Consider the following 14,537-nt stretch of genomic DNA (forward strand, 5'->3'; position numbering starts at 1 on the left):
GCTCTAGATCAGTGTGTGCTTACAATAGAATATACATGGCATACTTCCCAACAAACTAAAAATTCTTCTCTCCTTGCTACATTCTGAAATTCTGGGTTTGAAAGTATCTTTCTTAAATGGCCGAACTTTTGAAACAAGTTTGTTTTTTTTCCAAAATGTTGTAGAAATTAAGCATACCCATTATCTTAAGTTTTTCTCTTCAGTTTTTAGTTTTACAAACAAAAATACCAAAATGATTCGTAGAATTCTTCAGGGCTTACTACAAGTAAAGGTGTGCATTTTTTATGAAAATACTTTAAGCTTGAAAATACTTGAAGCTTTTTTAGTTTTCAAATTTCATTATATATCCCACTGTTATTCCCTTCACATCAGTGTCCACAGACAACAAAGGCTAAAACAGTTTCCTTTTTGACACATCTTCCTTTTAAGCACAGATAGAAATGAATCATGAGGCTCAGTGATTTTGTCTGGTGAGAAACAGTAGCACGCAGTCCACTTTCTTAGCTATTTCTTAGTGACTTTAATTTAAAAGCAATACTCTGTTATTAAAACTCAATTAATCTGTCATTTTTAAGGGTTATAATAATTAGAGAGGAAACAAAGTCTTACCTAGGAGTTGTGACTAAAAAAAGGAATAAAAAATTATTCTGAGTAAACAATACCTCTCATCTTTCAGTTGAACAAACCTAGAAGTATCCTCTTTTCCAAAATAGTCTTCAATCCACTCCAGAACCTCTCCCAGAATATCAGGAATTTCACTGCTATAGTCAGTTATGTAGTGGTAGTATTTTCAATAATACAAGTATACATCAAAAAGAACAAGGACAAAAGTTTCTGAAGTCATAAACCTTTTTCCACTGGTTATGTGAAGGACAGATGATTTTATTGTCTAGTTTGAAGTTGTTGGGGTTTTTTTGTTGATTGGTTTTTAAAAATATATCTAAAGAAATAAAAATAAAAAGCAAGCCTCTAACCTGCAATACTTTACTATAGAGAGAATGAGTTTTGTTACATCTTTTAGTCATACCCGTATACCAAAATAAACAAAGTTTATTAGTAGTATTATTATTAATTCTGTAAGTTTTACAGGAGCTAAAGCTATGTATCTAGCATGCTGGCTAAATTATGAGTTTGATAAAAAAATATTTTTACCTTTAGATGTCAGTGTTTTGCTTTCTATTGTGTAGCTTCTCAGGGGGTGAAAACGTGTGGTTTTAGGGTGGGTAAGTTCTTCAGATAGACTGTCAGTGTTCACAGTGTTGCCTACTTCTGCTTTACCTTGAGAGTCAATACGCAACTTTGAACCACAAAAATTGAAACTAAAGGAGCCCCAGCACCAAGTACTCTACTGTTGTTGGACATTTTGTAAAAGTAAAAAAGACAGAAGTGGAGAGGAAGAGAAGTATTGCAGTGAAGACAAGGGAGATACTACATGCAAGCTTCCACTAGATTTGTACTGTCACTGGAGTCTGATTGTGCACTTCAATTGCATGAAACCAATGATGTGAGGTTTTAAAGAGCTGTTTTGTTTTTAGGTCACATTGGAATGCTTCAAGCTACTCAAATGACTCAAGAAGTTACAATCAGAGATTTGGAATCAGAAAAATCTAGACTAAAGGAAAAATTGTCCCAACTGGAAGAGGAAAGAAACTTATTACAAAGCAAAACACAGAGTCTGGATGAGCGACAAAGGCAGCAAATTCTGGCATTGGAGAAGGTTAAACAGCTTATTGGCTTTAGCTGAATAAAAATAAAAGACATAGAATTCTCAGGGGAAAAAAAAGATTATGTTTTAATTTTTGTTTGGCATGACTGGACTAGGACCAGTATGTTTCAAGTATGTCTCATGTAGCAACATTGATTAATGTAGAGTGTAAAATGAGATTAGAGGGAAGTTCAGACTGCTTTGGACATCTTTTAACAATTTCATTTGATTTATGATCTGGTGTGTGTATGCCTAGTATCTAAAGTGTCTCAGGAAGGACAAATGTGAAATGGCTAAAGAACAGTTTTAAAAGCCATTTGCTGCAAATGCACTGAACATGTTTGAAAGTACTATACTGAAATTCTCTATAGGCTTGATACCTGATTGCTGTTTTCCCAGATTAAATAGAGGAAAAAATAGATTTTTAGTAAGGATATATTGCTTTGCATGGATCTGTTGAAACTACCTTTTTGGTTATGGAATTATGTAGTCAGTGCTTCATGTTTGCTTAGTTTGTTTTATATGGAAGTTAATTTTTTGTAGATTTATCTCATCAGTAATATTTTTGTATTTTTTTTTCTGCTGTTCAAATTTTTTTACTACTTAATAGATTTTGTTTTTCCCTGTATTTTATAGAAAGTGAATGAAGCAAGGGAAACACAACGTGAATATTATGAGAAGGAGCTGGTAAAATTGCAAGCAAGATTGGAAGGAGAGGCTGCACAGTTAAAGGAGGCTCACTCCAAGACCTTAGAAGAGCTGGCATGGAAACACCATACTGCAATTGAGGCTGCACACAGTAGTGCTAATAAGGATAAGAAGAAACTGCAGATGGTAGGTTTGTGTTTTCTTAGTAATCAAACATATTACAAAAATCAAATGTCACAGTTTGAATCTTGTATTGCATGGTTTTGTTTTATGGCAGGTTAATTTGGAATTACCTACAGGTCTGCTGGGTCTCTCTGAAGAAACTTCTTAGCTTTCATTTAAATAACAAATATCTTGAAAAAAATAGCACTTGTATTGTCATTTGTCTGCATACAGAAGAGAAATTCTCAAATTATACAACTATCTGTTCAAGTATAGTAGTTGTTTCTTTCTGGGATTTGTGACCCATATTCAGAAGGGTTGGTATATCAATCAAGATCAGTTCTTCTGAAGAAGATGAAAGATTATATTATTATAACATTTATTTAGAATTTTCACAAACAGTCCAGAAAGACAAAATGGCACTATATTAGGACTTGGCTATAGGTGTACTCAGAAGATGACAACAGCAGTTCCTAGCTTACATCATAAAATTGTGCTCACTGTACAGGATTCTTTTACTGGAATCCTGAAACTGAAAGGCCTTTTTTTGTTTCACAAAATTGGTCTTTTTTTGTCGGGAGGAGAGGATCATTTGTGCATTATTTCCTTATCTGATTGTCTGTACCTTATACACAAATTTTGCCTGACACAGGAAATACAGGATAAAGATTAATTGTTTAATTCAAGGCTTTGTTATGCTCCTCTGATGTACTCACAGGAAACATACCAAGCAACACAGCTGTAGTTAGTGATGTGCACCTCAAGCTGAGGTTGAATTTGTTTTTGTAAATTGTTTTAGTAGTGTGTTGCTTCTTAGTTTTATTTTTGATAAATCCCAATTTTTTTTTATGTTACGCAGTAATTGAAGTTGTTCTTCGAGATATATGTATATCTGATCTTTCAAATTTACTTTCTTTGTACCTTTAAACATGCCTGTTATTAAGACAATGTCTCTTAGGGGTTTCTGGGTATATTTTTCTTTTATTTCAGTACAATGTGGGGTTCTTTTTATTTTCTTTTGTTTTGTTTGTTATTAAAATAATGTAGAGAATAAAACAAAGGATATAATAAAATATTTTTTCTTAAATAATTAAATTAGTTGAAGTAAGGAATACTTCTGTAAATGTGAGAACTCTGAAATTATTTTAACAAAGGAAAACTAAGTATGAAATGATGTTAGGATCAAGATCTGGGTAAATCTTAATCAGATTTCATTGGTCTTAAATCTTAATCAGATTTCACTGTCTCCTCTGTCAAACCTGTCTCATGTTGTGGTGTTTGAGTAATCCAAGGAAGAAAACAGGCTTAAATGCAGAGAAGAATTGAATTTAGTATAAGGAAGAAGCATGGTTACCAGAAGCCTTGGGATGGAGGACATGAAGATTTATTAGGACTGGAAGCCTGGGAAATGCATCTGGTGTGTGCAAAGTTCTGAAAAAAATAGAACAGAAGAGAATTCTACAGGATTAGAGTAGGACTCAAGAAATAGCTTAAATATTTCTTTTTGCTTCAATTCTTCCATCTATAAAATGAGCTGTAAAAATGGCATCAAGAGGATTAGGAAAATAAGAGTCGCTCATAATTTTGCAGTACTGCACAGCTGTACTGACAAGTATCATCAAAGAACTATTTATTCTGTTATCAGAATAGGGTCTAAATAGCACTAGTGGAATTTAACAGACAGCAGATTTCAGCATGAACAAGATAAATTGATCCAAGTTTCATTGAGCAAGGATCATTTGTCCCACGAGGAGACTGATCTGGGACCAGTGAGAATAACAGGCACTTGTTGGGTTACATTGTGTAGCAGAGTTAGTGACAGTGTAACCCTCTGTTTTGTCACTCTGTTCAACTTACATTGTGAAGGAAGAGATTGTGGGAGCAGTTTACACAGACATTATTTATTACCTACCTCATACCCTAACGTAGTGCTAGAACTAACAAGCTACTAGGCCTAATGTGCTTACACCCCTCGCAAAACACTTGAAGAGTCTCTGGTTTTGGGTGAGGAAGGCTCAGCATCTCTTGCTTCTTGGAGTCAGGTGGATAACACTGCGATTCTGTCGTGCAGCTCCCTGTTTTTCTCTAGAGTTTTATATCTTTTTAGGACTGTTTTTTCCTCTTTAATACTTGAGCTCTCTCTCTCTCCCCCCCTGTCTCTGCAATCTTATCAATATCTGCAGTTATACTTTTTGTTTCGGGTTGTCTCTGTTCTATATATTTTCATAGCTGTTTTCTGAGGTATTACTGATTTCTCAGAAATCTGAGCCCAGGATTGCACAAAGGCACTGAATCAATGCTAAACCTTGTATTACAGCTGAGCCCCTAGGAAGGAGTTAATTAAGGAGCCTCTGTAGCTGCACAGAAAACCTTGAAGTCCTGTGTGACATGACTCTGGAGCACATTGCTTGGCAACCTTAATTTTCTTCAATAAAACATTGTGGTATAATAAATTATATAGCATATTCCACTGAAATATGTGATGAAGTTCTTAATTTTAACATATTTCCTTTAAAGAATTTTGTGAAAGAAATTGTTCTTCTGAAAATGTATTCTGAATATTAATAAAGCTGAAGTGTAAATTTATAGTTTTCCTTGAAAAAGAAAAAGATTTCTAACATATATATACACAACATAGGCTCACATAAGACAAATATAATTCATTCAACAGTTACTTTCAGAATTTAGCTATTACACCACAAAGACTGAATGAAAACAGAGGTGTTGCTTGATTCTTTCCACCTAGTTAAACTTGAAAACTAATTATTGATTTCTTTTGGTTCTATATAAATTTTGTAGATATGGTGTAGGTGGTTTTTTTTTTATCATAGCAGCCTGAAAAACTTCACAGAGCTCATTCTGGACTTTAAGATTTACTATTTTCTGTGGGGGTTATGTGTAGGAAATAGATGGCAAAAGGCTGAAGGACATGCATATTATCAGTGTAATTTTATAAAAAGTGAAACCTTCTGTCAACTCAAATTGAAAAACTGGAAGTGAATATAGTTTTAATGATTTTGATAATTAATTGAGAAGTAATTGATAGGAAAGTTGTGTTTGTCTCTATTTTCTGATTAATAAGGGATGTTACATTATAAAATAAATCGGAAAATTAAGACATTCATCATAAAAGGAAATAAATATTCATATTTTATGAGTTTAAGGAAAGGGTGATTCTTGGTTGAGATAAAGAACATTTATGCCAGTAAGAATCATTTTCATGTGAGACATCTCTACTTTGCAATGACTATGGCAAGTATTTAATATTTCTTCCATCCTTCTTATCTCTGAAGGAGTTGGAGCAGCAGTTTGAGAAGGAGAAACTACATTTGGAGGATGACAAGAATCAGCTCCGACAACAGCTGGAAAACATGAAGGAAGAGCTGACAACGAAACTGACTTCTGCCAATCAGGAGGCAAGGGTTAACTTAGTTGTTTCAGCTGTGTGTCCTTTGTGCTAGACCACATTTCATCAATAGTGATCTTGTGCTGAGAGTCCAGGACAGCGGTAGGACTATGCTGTTCAGTCTGTTTAGTGCCTTATTTCTGTTTAAAGTGGAGTATTCTTCAAAGATGATGAATTATTTGACTGCTGCTGAGCGTTGATTTTCCTTTCCTTTACAAAATTAACAAAGTGGGAGATGGAGCTTTGTTGATGTAAACAGCTTGTCATTTTTAACTCTGCTTATATTCTGATGAGATACACAGACCTCTACGCAAAATATTAAGAGACAGAGAGAAAATTAACAGTATTTAAACCCATATTTAGTTACAATTAACATATTGGAAATTCTGGTCAGCTACCTGACTTGAAAATGTTCTTCATATATTTTCATCAAAAGATGACATGAAATACTTACAGTAAGACCCAAATTATTTGCAATAATTTGTTATATGCAGTGTTAAATGTATCATATTTCAAGACAGTTTTAATATTTTGAGTTTGAAATTATTACCTTTTCATAGTATAATATGTTTATACTAGACATACATTCTACTGATATCAAAAACATTAATCCGTTCTTTTCTGGAACTCTTGCCTTGTTTCAAGAAAATTATTCATCAGCTTCATTGTTCAGCAAGGCCCTACATAGGATTTCAGTGTGTGTTTTAGGGCAGACTTAAGCATGAATTTAAGTACTGTTTTGCAGCAACATTTTTCATTACTATTTTCTATACAGTGCAAGTTCTGGAGAGAACAGGTGTCTAATTCTGGTGGCTTGCAAATTGCACAAATGCTAAACTAGCTTAAGAACAAAACTGCTTGTTTTTAATGTAATTAGTGGGCGAGTCTGCCCTTTTGAAAGTATAGATTAACATACTGAAGTATAGCTTTATGTGTTAATGTATATTGCGATATTAATAGTATATTAATTTACATGATAATGTATTAAATTATTGCCATCATGGCTGGGCTTCGCAAACAAAGATTTGGGAAGGGCTCTACCCACATTTGCCACAAGCACTCTGGTGGATAAAAGGGCCAATGCCAGATAGACAGGTCCAGTTGCAAATGGCACAGCAGAAAGACTCCTTAGGTGGTATCGACAAGACACGGTTCTTCTGCGTTGTCTTTTCTCCTCAAGGGTGATCCTGCGTGCGTGCTCAAAGGAAGCATCAGCGTTATAGATGGTGTGTCCCCAGATTTCCCTATTGGAGGCCAGAGCAGACCAGTTATGTTGATCAATATGGCCAAGGCTGAGATGTTGTTTCAGGGAGTCCTTGTATCTTCTCTTTGGGGCTCCTCTCTTGCGGCAGCCGGTGGCAAGTTCACCATAAAGCAAGATCTTAGGGAGGCGGTGGTCCTTCATCCTTGAGACATGTCCTGCCCAATTAGTATCTACTTCCAGAGTAGTACCTACCAGATAGATAGGTATGACAGAGATTATATAAGAGCAGAGCAGCTGAATCTCCCATCTTTGGAGTTCAGCAGCACTGCTGATGAGTCACTCATGAGTACAAGTTAAACAGGAGACTGTGCTTCCTTCTGATGGTTGTGTCTGCCTTTGCCAGTGCATCCAAGCTTAGAAAGCTGCAACTGAAGCTGGAACTGCTCCTGCTCTTTTAACATTATGCCTATCTGCGTTCAAATTGATGAGAATATGTTATATTAGTTATTTATGATAACAAAAGCAAACACAAGTTTATTTTTCATTTCAATATTAAAGAAAGTTTAGTTATTTCTTTTTAGCTGTAACTTCTCTGTTGTATGCTATTTTTTCTTGTTGCTGAATTAGATCTGAGGAGAGCACTGTTGTCATTCTATTGTCACTCAACACTGTAGGCTTAAATTTAGTTGTTCTTTCTCATCTTCTCTTGGATTCCTGAGCAATAAACTTGCTCTTTCCTTAAAGGAAATAACTTCAAATGTTTTAAGAATGAATTTTCGTTACCTAACTGCTATGAAGTACAGGCTTGAAAAATTCATCATCACACTGAAATGAGAAAACAGAGGCATAGCTAAGGAATAGAAGATTAACATAAACTAAAATAGTGAATTAGGGCCAGCTGCTATTTAGTATTTGAGTTTATATACATTCCTATGCCAGAATAAATATAATATAGTGTATATTGCATATTGAAAGAATGAGAGAAAATGTACAGGCAATAAATTTGCAGTGGTCTGTAAATCCACTCCACGTGCTATGGAGGAGATATGTTTCATTTCATTATATGTTTATGTTGAGCACATGAAAGAAGTGCCTCACTTGTAACCACAGCTTACCCTTAGATCTCTATTGACAACAGACAGCAGTTTCTCAATGCCTTCACTGACCTGGAAGAAGCTTCCCTATGATGTGTCTGGCACATCATTAGCTTAGCTCTTATGTTTCTACTGTTGCATCCTTTTTTTGGTTTGTTTAAAGTTACAGAAGTCATTTAACAGTAGGCATGTACTTATTACTTTCTGTGGATGTTAGCTTAGTTCTGGCTTCCCTGCTGAGAAAGCTGCTTTTGAACCCATGCCATCCTCTTTTCTTTTTGACAGACTATTTGGTGGCAATTATCTTGGCTAAAGGACGAGGAAGATTCAAGCCTCATTAGGCTTGCTCCTAGTACTAAGCTATTTAAGAACAGTGTAATCTTACATACTTGACAGAGATTTTTTTGAGAGTTCAGGTTAAGTCAAGATAGTGGCTTTCTCACATATATATCAGGATGAGGCTGGCTGTTTGCTCTATAGGTTTGTTTCCTTTCACTGTAGACCAGCCAAGACCTTTTAGAAAGATGCTTTGTGTCACTTGACAGAGCAATCTAAGGACTTGCTGTCTCCATGCAGAGGATTTCTGATTATATTGCTAAGGATCATTTTAAACAGGCTCCAGCATTGCTTCGTTAACAGCAGAATATATCTTTAGCCCTATGAGTGGCATTCCTGCATGCTCCCCTAGCCTGCAGGACTGCTGTTCAAGTTTCATGCAAGTGGTTTGCTATTACCAGATATGTAGGTAGTGGTACACTTCCAGGATATCAATACAGTTTTGAGGACAATTCTTCATGTAGGAATCCTCCGTCACGTAGTAGTGCTTTTTAGGGAATTACTAGTTGTTTGAATGTAATGCAAAGGAGCACAGAGACAGGTGCTCAAGTTTACATTAGTTCTTCTCTGAGATCTGTCATGCCAAAAAAATTTTGGATTCCTTTCTGAGAGGAAAGGAGGAGTCCCTGTTTTTAGACATTCCATGGTTGCCTACAGAGGGAGAGAGTTCTGGGAGGGAGGGGTGGTGCCCCTGGGTATATTATAAAGAGTATTTGCATATCATTGTTCTAACAAACAGAAAGAGTGGTTGTAACTCTTACCTGTTCATGCCTGCAAACCAAAGCAGGGACACTTGTGCCATTGTGAATGAAATTCATCTCAACATACAAAGGCAATGGCATAGACTACTGCTTCTGCAAAAACTTCAGTTCCAATTAGCTGCTGTTCTTTGGTTCCTCCTGACTCCTGTTATTCTGTTTTTCCAGCCTACATACTTAAAATTTTTTATCTCTCCTGTAGCTGGTGAACAATGTTCAATCTCTAATATTTTTATCTGAAACAGAAGTATAGTATCATCATTTTACAGATGGGGACCTGAAGCACAAGCAGGCAGAAAAGAAGTGTTACGTGACAGTTAAGGAAATTACCACATTATACTCTACAGGTATTAGATTGCGCTTTAACTAGGCTAATTTATGGACAGGTAACGATCTGAAAACAGAGAAACTTATACCTTAACACAAGTTAATTTATGTATTATATTAGAGTTTATGTATTTTGAAATAGTTCTCATTAATTTGTATAAAACATGCTTTCTCACAGTAAAGTTAGAGGCAATTTCAGATCTTTTATGTAACCTTGCAAAGTGCATCAAACATACATTGGATATAATTTTTTTTTTACTTGTAGAAATCCTCTAATTGTCTTTGATTTTATAATATTACAGGAATTTGTTTTTAAGTATGGAAATGTTAAGTGATACTGAAGGAAAACAGGCTGTGCAACTAAAAAATTTGCTTAGGTCAGAATTAGAAAATACTGGAAGAAAACGAAACAAGGTTGGCTTGGCTGCTGTTAGTAATAATTATGGAAATGACAGCTTTCTTTGGTTTATGATAGGTGTGTCGTCTGCAAGACCTAGTACGAAAAAGTGAGCAAGGCCTTGGGACTGCAGAAGGACATATCTCCAGTCTTCAAGAAGCTCAGGAAATACTACAGAAAGAACTGGAATTAACTAGAGCAAGACTGCGAGAGACCACGGATTCCTTGTATAGTGTTGAGGTAACTGTAATGTTGGAGAATAAGTTGTGCAAAGCACAGTCACAGTGATTTTGGTCTTGGTTTTAAAATGGCAAGAAGTATTATGGTGTGCACGTTATTGAAGGAGCCTCATGTGGCTTCATTAAAAGAGAGATTTCTATATCTAGCAGAGAAGAAAAAAAACCCTGAAAAGTAGGATGGGTTGTTTGGGGTTTTTTCTCCTTTATTTTTTGGTTGGTTGTTTGGTTGATTGTTTTGGGGTGGATTTTTTTTTTTGTTGTCAAAACATTTTTAGTATTTTAACAGGTAGTGCTGCATCTTTCTGTGGTTAATATAAATAGTAGCTGTGGCAAAATATGTTCAGAGGCTGGACAGAATTTCACGAGAATGTAAAAACTGTATGTGTTACAATGTTGCTATTCCAGACAGTTCATGTCTTACTGCAAAATAAGATCCAGAGCTTACTAGTGCTAGAATTCAGTAAAACATATTTAATGTTTTCCTTGAGTAATGGGCACAGTCTTCATTTTAGTCTCAAGTTTAGAATTTCAGTAGAGACTTGAGGATACTTTAAAGATATATGCTATGATATCTTGAAAGATAGCAGACTGTCACCTAGAAAATGTGACCACTTTGAACCATTGAAGCAGTTAATCTGTCTAGGCACAAATGTATTGTCATTTTAATTGGCTTAGTTGAAACTAGAACAGTCAGTTAGTCTGTCAATAACTCATTGACTGTAATACTAAGTAAACATTTCCTTTTTCTTTCCTCAGTAAATAATGTACATTTTACAAGATCACAGAAATGTTTGGAGTAGCAAATATTAAAAAAAAAAAAATTCACTGAACCTGTTTTCTTATTTTCATAACAAAACCAGCTGGAAACAGGATATTGGTATATTTTTTTTAATTTCTTTCAGCTATGGTCATTGGGTGTGCACCATATTACAATTTATAACTTTCTTTGTATTTTTTTGTAATTTCTGTAAGTGTCCTTATGAACTAGTATTGCTCTCTTCACCTATTAAAATATTTCAATAGTTTCAATAGCAGGTTACCAGCACTAACATTTATCTTAACAGATTTTAAAATATATAAAAATGCTACATTTTAAAAAGTCTTAATTAAATTTAGAGAGCCGTGTTTGCATCTCATGTATGAAGCAAGCACTGCTGAAGAAAATTCATGTAAGGCTTTCTAGGTAGTACCTAATACTATTCTAGTATGGTAAAATTTGAACAGAAATTGATAGGAATTTTAAAGATAGTGTTTTCTGTGTTCAGACTGTGAAACCTTGTTTCTGGCAGGTTTGTCCAATCAAGAAACAGAAATAAGTTATATGAACCTTGTATCAAATACAGATAGCTCAGGCTTTGAAATTCAAATACTGAATGTTTGATGCTTTAAAAATTTTAAAAAAACAATCAAAGCCTTCTTGACAAGGACCCAAGCAACCTGCTCTAGTTCTGGAGTTAGTCCTGCAGTGAACAGGACTTAATGACCTTTTGAGGTTCTTTGCAACATAAATTGTTCTGTGGTTCAATGTAATGGTATTTGAAAAGGCTACTTGAAGAATGACCTATTGGAAAATTGCTTTTTATAGTAATGTAGACTTCTGTTTCACAAGTATGAAATATCAGCAGATATTTAGGCATTAACTGTGCATAATTAGGAATTATACACTGAAGAAGTTGTAGTTCAAATTTTATGAGTCAGTTGTAACTGTTATTTTTGTTATAAATATATTAATTTAAGGCTTAAAATATGTTTTTGCTGCTGATCAGTCTCTATTGTAAAGTTTGTGTTTGCAGGGAGAACTAGATCAGGAGAGACAACAGCACGAGGCAATGATTGCTGCCATGAGAGAAGAGGAAAAGTTCAAAGTTGACAGAATGGCACGTGACTTGGAAATAAAATGGACAGAAAATCTTCGGCGAGTATTTTTTTTCCTCTTTTATTCTTTAACAACAAATGAGCTATGTATTATGTGCAAATGTACTTTCAAATGAGATGTAAAGCAAAGGTTTCTGCTGTTATCTAAGATTTTTCCAATTACTACTGAAATCTTAATTCCTTTTCACTTCTTGCACAAGGTCCACTGCATTGTAGTTATTTGACCTTTGTTTTTAGACAGGAATGTAATAAGCTTCGTGAAGAGCTGAGGCTGCAGCATGAAGAGGATAAGAAGGCTGCCATGACTCAGCTGTTGCAGCTGAAAGAACGTGAAAAAAATGCAGCAAGAGATGGATGGCAAAAAAAGGTTGAAGATCTTTTAGACCAGGTAACTATGGTGTCTTTGAGAATTGAAAAGCCATTACAATTTAGTTGCAGGTGGTTTATTCCTAATTAACTGCATTGAATTGGTTGTGATATCTGACTTTGAAAAGAAATTTCTTAGCATAGTGCTTTTTAACCTAATCATTATAAAATATTTTAAATAATATTTGAACATAATTTAATTATATGAATGTTCTTCTTTACATTAACTGTGAGTAAAACTTTTTACAGTTTTGAGGGGAGATGTGGGAGGATGTTGACAATCTCACATCTTCACTACAAGATTTTTTTGATTCTGTTTGCTCACCTGTTCTGCTGTTAAATATCTACCAATGCTAATTGGTTGGACTTAGAGTTATCCCTTATCTTTACAAAAATAATAATTTTCTATCTGTACAAGAATAACATTGTACAAGTCACTGAAAAATCAAAATGTCTGGGATATTTTGGGATAATTTTGTATAAATATTGAGGTTTTTTGTTGGCGACTCATATTTATAATCTCAGTTACATTAGATAACTCAAAGAAAATACTTGCTTTGTACTTTTTCCAAACCATAAATTCTATACAACTGGTTTTATTGACTCCAGTTTGAAGGAATAGCTGATAATGAACAAATACGGTTTAAAGTAAGAGAAACAGATTTTGCAACTCATTAAATGACTGTGATTTCAGGGTGTTATTGGGGAACGGCTTTTAATTTGCTGTCTAATTTGAGAAGTCTAATAACTGAACACCCATTTGATTATACAGCCTCTTATAGGAGCATATAACAATATATTTTGCTGACAGGAGAATTTAAGCTTGTGAAATCTTGTGGTTTAGACTCATAAAAGCTGGAGGTTTTCAAAGTTCTTTTACAACATGAACATAATAAGATTTGGACTCATTTGATTTTAAGTATCAGGTTACACAAGCCTTAAGCTTCATTTACTTTTTTTACTTCTACCTATAAGTAACATTTCTGTAGTTTTGACATATGTTTTAAAAATTTTACAGGCTCTTTAAATAATCTCTTTCAGGACTTAATTATGCTCAGAGTGAGATTTTTCTTTAAATTTAGGCAGAACCTTCTCTGTATCAGCTCATGATCGTTGTCTCTCATTGTCCTGTTGTACAGCACTGTAACAAGGCTGGGTGCACTTTCTCTATAACCACCTCATAGGTACTGGAAAGCTGTTAAGTCCCACAAAACCTTCTCTTCTTTAGACTGAACAGTTTCCTCAGAAGGATATATGTTCCAGTCCCAGCCATCTTGATGGTAGCTCTCCACTGAACATGATCAAGTTTATCATTATGTGTCTTGCACCAAAGACTAATGAACTGGAGGAGGAAACAGAATATGCCCTCCAGGTGATATGCAGTAAGTGCCAAGTCAGAGGGACTGATCCCTTTCCCTCAAATTACTGGTTGCTGTTACAGCCCAGAGTGCTGCTGGCATTCATTGCTGCCAGACCACACTGCTGATTCATATTTAGCCTACCATCAAACAGGTTGTGTGAAGCACATCTGTAACCCACTATGGACCGGTGCAGGGGTTCAGTCCATCCCATGTGAGGGACTTTGCACTTGTCCTTGTTGAATTCTGTGAAGTTCCCATCAGCCCGTACCTATAACCTTTATAGGTCCCTCTGGATGGCAGCCCTATCTTTCAGTGTATTGTGTCCCCTCCACTGTGTCATTCTCCACCTTCTACTCTTCCCCGTTTGGTGTCATCCATAAACTTCATTCGGATACTATCTATCTCCTCCTCTAGATACTAGAGGAGGTACTGAAATGAGCAGGTCCTGGAGAAGATGCCTTAGAAACTCTACACTGAACTAGAACAGCCTGAGATACTAAAGTATGGCTGTAAAATTGTGTATTTGTTACACCCAGCCCTGGTTTTCATTCGTGGGAAGATGCATTTAAAACCCATTTGAAAGGCATGAAGCCCATGTAAAAATTAGGAAGAGTGGAGGGATCCAGCTCTTCATTCTGCAGTTCGGATTTTTACACCTG

The 14,537-nt window shown here is 35.2% G+C and overlaps 1 protein-coding gene across 8 annotated transcripts in view; it reads left to right on the plus strand.

Annotated features, from left to right (window-relative positions):
• Nucleotides 1–14,537, plus strand: part of FAM184A (family with sequence similarity 184 member A) — a 78,124-nt gene that overhangs the window by 34,775 nt on the left and 28,812 nt on the right. For all 8 annotated transcript variants that reach the window (XM_064649672.1, XM_064649670.1, XM_064649667.1 and 5 more), the window contains exons 4-9: nucleotides 1,536–1,717; nucleotides 2,342–2,539; nucleotides 5,809–5,931; nucleotides 10,116–10,277; nucleotides 12,070–12,195; nucleotides 12,393–12,539. In XM_064649672.1, coding sequence (XP_064505742.1) covers nucleotides 1,536–1,717; nucleotides 2,342–2,539; nucleotides 5,809–5,931; nucleotides 10,116–10,277; nucleotides 12,070–12,195; nucleotides 12,393–12,539 — 938 coding nt within the window. The remainder of the gene's footprint in view (nucleotides 1–1,535; nucleotides 1,718–2,341; nucleotides 2,540–5,808; nucleotides 5,932–10,115; nucleotides 10,278–12,069; nucleotides 12,196–12,392; nucleotides 12,540–14,537) is intronic.

This window comes from Pseudopipra pipra, chromosome 3 (genome assembly GCF_036250125.1).
Source record: "Pseudopipra pipra isolate bDixPip1 chromosome 3, bDixPip1.hap1, whole genome shotgun sequence".
In the NCBI taxonomy this organism is placed as follows: domain Eukaryota; kingdom Metazoa; phylum Chordata; class Aves; order Passeriformes; family Pipridae; genus Pseudopipra; species Pseudopipra pipra.